The 7,930-nt window shown below is 34.1% G+C and overlaps 1 protein-coding gene across 1 annotated transcript in view; it reads left to right on the top strand.

Annotated features, from left to right (window-relative positions):
• The first annotated feature begins 254 nt into the window (after window positions 1–254).
• LOC127154723 (ankyrin repeat domain-containing protein SOWAHB) overlaps window positions 255–7,930 on the top strand; it is a 29,601-nt gene continuing 21,925 nt past the window's right edge. Inside the window, exons 1-3 of the mRNA XM_051096466.1 lie at window positions 255–512; window positions 6,882–6,943; window positions 7,610–7,849. Of these exons, the coding sequence (XP_050952423.1) occupies window positions 389–512; window positions 6,882–6,943; window positions 7,610–7,849 (426 nt within the window). The 5' untranslated portion in view covers window positions 255–388. The remainder of the gene's footprint in view (window positions 513–6,881; window positions 6,944–7,609; window positions 7,850–7,930) is intronic.

Raw genomic sequence — 7,930 nt, 5'->3', positions numbered from 1 at the left:
ACTTTTGTATTAACTTTTTACATTTTATTTATATATTTGAATAAAATCTAAATGTGTGCCTATGTTCCTGGACTGTGTATCTGAAATCTTAATTTTAGTGTTTATATTGAGTCTACAAATGGCAGATCTCTCATTATGAGATACAAATGAAGTTATTTACCCTTTATTAATTCTTCCTTTTAGTCTTCAGAGCACAAAGGGTTAACTGTAGGAGGTACTGTTTGCAGATTTGGGTGGAGTGAACTTGTCCAGTCAGTGTACACTTTTCTTCTTCAGTAATTAGCTCGGCTTCCAGCAAAGCCATGCTTCAGCATCTTCGAGAAGAACCCATCACGACTGCATCACATCTGTAGTAAAATTACATTTTGTTTTCAGCTCCCAGTCAGAGATGGGCGAGATCAGTGAAGCGTCCTTACTGGATTACATCTGGTCCTCTGGAGGAAAAGTCAAAAATTCAGATCTGTCCAAAACATATAAGCATTTCATAAACCATAGCGATTTGCAACTACGTGGTGAGTAAATGAGACTATGACATTTTTCACATTCGCGTTCGCTTTACACCGCAAACACACGACGTAAAAGAGTCACGAATGCGTTCACGCACACAAGACGCGTTTTGCGTGTAGAAACACTAGCTTAACTGAATGAAAACAGAAGGTGTGGGATCTCGAGACTAGCTCTTATAAGTGATTTTGATAAAATCAATATTTAATTTGACACGCAAACGCAACGCTAGAGACGCGACGCAACTGACGCACGTGTAGACTTACGGTTAAAAACCGCGCTAAAATAGAACTTTTTATTTTGTCGAGTTGCTTTCAGTGGTAATGAGGTGTTTTGGTGGCACATCCTTGGCATTTTTTCATTCTAAAATGGGAATAACTTCAGAAATGGCTGCAATGCATTTAGCTTTGTATAAACCTCAAAGTAACTGTGGCAAACATCTGCTTTAGATTAAAAAGCTTTACCAACAGCTAGAATTACACATGGAATTCTGTCATTTCCTTTGCTCTTTCAGGAAGGGCCTCCACATTCCCAAACCATGACAGCAAAGTTATTGTTTACAACTGGATTCATATTCTAGTATTACTCAAAATGTGGTTATATTGAATTATGTAACACAAAACAGTTTATATTCTGTTTTCGATAAATCTGAATAACGAAGATGGCATATTCCTGTATATAAACATTAATTTATATCTGTGCATATCGAAATAAAGGTAAATCAGGGTGATATTAATGTAAAAAAGTTGTGAAAAGTCAGAATATGGCCACATTCTGTTTGATATTGGAATATTCCTGTTACATAAACCCATTCAATGGCGTGTTTTGATAAATGCTGAATTGTTTGTGCTTACAGATTGTTTGCTTTTGCTTTTCTCATGGCTCAAATTGATCAGTTGTTTTACAGTGATAAACTAATGTATAACTGATGTATTCGGTCATTTTTAGATGATTTGCACTCAGTTAACACCCTGTTTCAACAGCCTTGTCAATAGATAATGCACAGTTTATTTATTTTTTAGTGTTTGAAAGATGCCTAAAATTCCCTTTTTCATCAGCACCTGACACTGAAAAACAAGCTAGTGTTTTGTGTATGAACATTAAATATTAATGTAAAATGGAATGGCGTGTCAGCAAAGAGGGCTACATCAAAGTGGGCCAAATAAAAGACATGATCCGTTCTCGTAAGCCATTTAAATTGTAATTAAATTAGATGATGTTGCGTTTAATCTTGCATACATGTGTCAAACATCAGTTTATGAAACAATTATCCGTAATGGCTTATAATGCCTCGTCCAGCTGTGCCGGTACAGTTGTGTACAGATGTTTCAAAATCTGCCTTCATCTGGTACCATCTGACACATGCAGCGCACCAATTATCATAATTATTCTTGATTACTGCACCAGTCTGCATGACATGCTCTAATTCTGGAGTTATAATGATTCCAGTCCTTTTTAGGATGCTGGTTTTGATGGGATCTCAGGCAGTTGCTATATTCTGTGTGGGAACACAGAGTCCTCATGTAGTTGGCAAGCATATAGGCTAATAAATTTGCTCAGAAGTCTAAACTATGCTTCTCAAGCACTACGACAGGAATTCTGCGGGCTGCAACTGTTAAGTGCTGACTTCCCTTAAGGTTTCCTGTTGTTCTGGATGCTGTGTTGCAGTGTCATCCCTGTCTTTTCCCCTGGCAGGAAAACGGAAAGCTTGTGTAGGGTACATTCTCTATTTAAAGATCCTAGTGCTGATATTTTTTGGCTATTTGGCACAGTCCAGTTTGTGTGGTTCTTATTTTTAACCCTTTATGGATTTAGTTTATTTGTTTGTTCTCTCTGACTTTTGACACAAAAAGAGTAAAATATTTCATAAAACATCTTTATTTCTTAAATTAAAGTCTCAAGAATGGGAGTCTTGGAAATATTTTTTTACTATTTTTTTTTTTTTTTTTTTTTTATTTTTTTATTATTTATTTTTTATTTAAATGACGTTTTATTCATTCATGTTTATCAGCAATAAACACATCAGTTGTTTAAAAAAAGCATGCTTGTTATATACCAATATAATAACAAATAGAAAAAAACAGTGTAAACAAATGTAAACAAAAATAAATAAAATTACACTTTTTTTTTTTTTTTTTACAAAAAAATAAAATGTTTTATTTAAATGTAAATAAATAATTCATTTATCAATAAAGTACTACTGTGAGTAATAAAATATAATAGTGGACCCAAAAAAAATTTAAAAATAAAAAATAATAAAGATTAGACAAATTTTTTTTTTAAATGAACCATTTGATTTAAATAAATAAATAAACCAGTTTAGTACTACAGTGAGTAGGAAAAATGTAATAATATAATATAACAAAAACAAAACATTTTCCAAATATTTTGAACATTTATAACAATTTTTTCTTCTCTCTCTCTCTCTCTCTCTCTGTAGTATATATATATATATATATATATATATATGTATATATGTGTGTGTGTGTGTGTGTGTGTGTATGAGATGTTTTTTTTATTTATATTAATTTGAAAGAGATGAATACTTCAGAATAGGCTTACCATGTTGACCTTCAACAAAGTAGCTCAAAGTCTAGCATTGAATGTGTCCGTTGCCATGGCAACAAAACTATTTCACAGAAAATATAGCTAGGATCGAGCCTTTGTGTGGTATTAAAAGTAAACAGGACCATGTAGACTTGAAACTAGAGCACTGGTTTCCAAACTGTGGGTCACAAATTACCGCAGAGGGGAAGTGGTTTGGGCAAAGAGCAAGAATGATGGTATGGTCATGCCATGTCAGAAATATAAAACGTAAATGTTCTCAAATTCAGTTAGTGGGATTCAAATCTTGTTTACATATTTCTGACATGACGCGTTGCAGCAGCGTTTCCTGAACTTGCTCTCCTCATGGTCTGCAGTGCATGTATAAACAAACAATCGCCACCTGTGTAGTCTGATTCATGAACAAATGACTCTATTAGTTGGATCTTTTAATGACTCTTTTGAATCAGTCTGATGAGTCTTTTACCGAATGAACTCTGTAAGAGCAGCTACTGAATCAACATACGACTCGCTTTCTGAATTGCACGTTCCATCCCAAGCCCATTATGTCACTACATTCATAATGTTGGTGAACAGTTACATCATTCGTTTATAAGCTCATCAATTATAAAAAAATGCATATTTGAAATGGAAAAAAAAGTTGTTTATACAGCAATATTTTAGCACCACCCGTGAAGTCCGATTCATTAACAAATGACTCTTATGAGTTGGTTCCCTTAATGATTTTTTTGCTCGACTGGCAGTTACCCATCTGAGTCCATCTGATGAATCTTGGTGAACAAATGACTCTTATGAGTCAATTCTTTTAATGACTCACTCAAGCGACTGGCAGTTACTTGTTTGAAGCAGTCTGATGAACCTTTTACTGAATGAACTCTGTCAGAGCAGCTACTGAATCATCATATGACTCACTTTCTGAACTGCAAGTTCCATTGCGTCACTGGATTCATAATGATGATCAGCAGTTACATCATTAGTTCATAAGTTCATCAAATATTAAAAAATGAATATTTGACATGAAAAAAAACAGTTTATTGTCAGTATATTAACACCACCTATGTAGTCCAATAGTAGTCCAGTGAATCAGTTCCTTTAATGATTTGTTTGCCCAAATAGCCAAATATACATTGTATTGGTCAAAATTATCTACTTTTCTTTAATGCCAAAAATCATTTGGATATTAAGTAAAGATCATGTTTCATGAAGATATTTTGTAAATTTATTAGTAATTTGATTGGTAAAAACTTATAAAGCTAATTTTTCTTATTTTTCTTATTTTTTATTTTTTTTATTTATTTATTTTTTTGCACCCTCAGATTCCATATTTTCAAATAGTTGCATTTCGGCCAAATATTGTCCTATCCTAACAAACCATAAATCAATGTAAAGCTTATTTATTCCGCTTTCACATGATGTATGAATCTCAGTTTCAAAAAATGTACCCTTATGACTGGTTTTGTGGTCCAAAGTCACAAATGACAGTTACTTGTTTGAATCAGTCTGATGAATCTTTTACTGAATAAAAACTGTCAGAGCGGCTTCTGAATCAACATACAACTCATTTCTGAACTGTACACTCTTAAAAATAAAGGTGCTTCACAATGCCCTTGAAGCACCTTTTATGTTTAAATGGTTCCATAAAGAACCTTTATCATCTGAAGAACCTTTCTGTTTCACAAAAGGTTCTTTGTCACAAAAGAAGGTTCTTTATATATAAAAACGTAATAAAGAGATGGTTCTTTAAAGAACCTTTCACTGAATGGTTCTTAGTGGAACCAAAAATGGTTCTTCTATGGCATCGCTGTGAAGAACCTTTTAAAGCACCTTTATTTTTAAGATTGTAAGTTCCATCTCAAAGCTCATTATGTCACTATATTCATAATGTTGATTAGCAGTTACATTGTTAGTTTATAGGCTCATTATCAATTATTAAAAAAATGCATATTTTATATGAAAAAAATTTTGTATTATATGTCAGTGTATTAGCACCACCTGTGTAGTCTGATACATGAACAAATGACTCTTATGAGTCAGTTCCTTCAATGATTTGTTTGCTCAACTGGCAATTAGTCTGATGAATCTTTTACTGGATGAACTCTGTCCGAGCAGCTACTGCACCAGCATCACCTGGGTAGTCCAAATCTTGAACAGACAAATTTTATTTTGAATGAACTCAATCCGAGGGGCAACGAAATGAAATTGAAGAAGGAAAAATTTCTTGGAATCTAAATAAAACTACAAGTCAGCACTGAGGGCATCTGAGTGATGATCTATTGGGAATGGTTGTTGAAAAGGCATATGAGCATAGCAGTAATGAAGGATTTGTTTGTGCAGCTCTCCTCCCTCTCCGTCATTTAATCATTTTCTATTCTTGTATGGTAATTCGAGCCAGTTTCTGGTTTCTCCCTGCTGCAGTCAGTCTGTGCTGAAGTGATGTTGCATAACATCACAAACTCCCACAGGCCAGGAATCAGAGTCCACTGTGTGTACCAAACGTTAAACGGCTAATCTTTCTGCTCAATAACATGCAGACAGAACAAATCAATAAATAAACAAGTGTTCAAAGTTTAATTCCAATCACAAATCAATAAATGTTGTTTTTAAAGGAATGGTTCACTTGAAAATGAAAATTTGCTCTAAATATACTCTCAGGCCGTCCAAGATGTAGATGAGTTCTGTACAGATTTAAAAAAAATTAAGCTCCCAAAATTCAGAAATGTAGATGAGTTTTTGTTCATCAGAACAGATTTGGATAAATGTAGCATTACATCACTTACTCACTAATGGATCTGAATGGGTGCCATCAGAATGAGAGTCCAAACAGTTGATTAAAAACATCACGATAATCCATGTCATCAGTTAATGTATTGTGAAGCGAAAAGCTGTGTGTTTGTAAGAAACAAATCCATCATTAAGGCATTTTTAACTGTTGTTTTCAATTATAGTCCACAATAGTATTGCTTTGTCCAGTGAAAAAATGTCTCGTCTGAATCAGGAGAGAAATATGCACAGATCAAGCACAATATGCAAGCGAAAACAGTTCTAAACAAATATGTTGGTGGATTTTGATGTGAGAGAACAACAGGAGATGGACTTTTTCAGTGGAGGAAGCATCATTATTGATTATAGACTGGTATTTTGGCCAAAAGTAAGAGTTTAAAGATTAAAACGCCTTAATTTTGTATTTGTTTTTTTTTTTTGTTTGTTTGTTTTTTTACAAAATACGCAGCTTTTTGCTTCAAAAGATGTTAACTGATAGACTGGAGCGGTGTGGATTACTTGTGGATTATTGTGATGTTTTCATCAGCTGTTTGGACTCTCATTCTGGTGGCACCCATTCACTGCAGAGGATACATTGGAGAGCAAGTGACGTCATGCTAAATTTGTTCAAATCTGTTCAGATGAAGAAACAAACTCATCTACATCTTGGATCACCTGAGAGTAAATTTTCAGCAAATTTTCATTTTCGGCTGAGCTATTACTTTAAAGGGATAGTTAATCCAAAAAATGCTAATTCTGTCATCACTTACTCACCCTCATGACCATCCAAACCTGTTTGACTTTATTTTTTCAGTGGAACACAGAAAAAAAAGGTGGACACTCCTTTTGTGTTCCACAGAAAAAAAGTCACTAGCCTCTGATATACTTTGGGTTTTCTTCTAATGTTGAGTTTAGGAAAGAACAAATGCAAGGTCATATTATACGAGTAACCTTTCTCTTAAGATAAATTGGCAAAACATGCTGGGAAAAAAATGTTTGCCATTACATACTTGTACTCATGACATTTTAATCTCTATTTTTGTTCTCTCCAGCCAAATACCGAGAAGAGTTCAAACTCATCATTGATCGAATTGCGGTGGTGAAATCGGAGAATGTGAGTACAATGTTGTCAAATCATTCTTGCAGTTTTAACTAATGAACTTCTCCCTTAGTTTGATTACATAATCATTAGGGCATTTTTGCATTTGTAATACGATCACGTTTTATTCCCCGAAGAACAGTTGACTGTTCCCACAGTGATTCATTATTTACTCAGTGACTGGGATGGGCCTTACTTTCTCACATTAATGCTATACACCACACCCTTATGATCTTGGATCATTGTTTCACATGTGTACTTTCCCTCGGATGAGATCACTTTCAGTCCATTCTGAACTGTAAACCACTGTTTTCATGTCATACACTACCATTCATAAATTTGAGATCTGAAAAACTTGTAATGTTTTGAAGGGTGTTGCTTATACTCACAAAAAGTGTGTTTGTTTGATCAAAAATACAGTGAAATATTGTGAAAAATTATTGCAATTTCAAATAACTGTTTTTTATTTGCATATATTTTACATTTCTATTTATTCCTGTGATGCAAAGCTGAATTTTCAGCATCATTACTCACATGATCCTTCAAAAATCATTCTAATATGCTGAATTGCTGCTTAAGAAACCTTTCTTCTTATTATCAATGTTGAAAATGTGTTTCTGCTTAATATTTTTGTGGAAACTAAGATTTTTAAATAACAGAATGGTTCCTTTGTCATTTTAGGGAGAGAAATATCTTGTCCTCAAGAAGAAGTATAGACAGCAAATGCAGGAGCAAGAGCCTGGCACTGGAAAGGGAGGAAAACCAATTAAGCAGGTTCTTCCGAACCCACAAAATGAGCTCCAGGTCTCCAATCCAGTGCAGGACTGTAATCCAACAACACAGACACCAGCAATGGTGGCCTGGTGCTCAGGACCCATGATTACAGTCACGGAAGCACCAGAAACAGCTGAGACAGATAATGTGAGTGATTACTGATTATAATACTTCTGTTTTACTCATCATAGCATCAGTATTAAAGGAATAGTTCACCCAGAATTTTAA

The sequence above is a fragment of the Labeo rohita genome, chromosome 23 (genome assembly GCF_022985175.1).
Source record: "Labeo rohita strain BAU-BD-2019 chromosome 23, IGBB_LRoh.1.0, whole genome shotgun sequence".
NCBI classification, from domain to species: Eukaryota; Metazoa; Chordata; class Actinopteri; order Cypriniformes; family Cyprinidae; genus Labeo; species Labeo rohita.
This window is presented reverse-complemented; position numbering and strand designations above follow the sequence as displayed.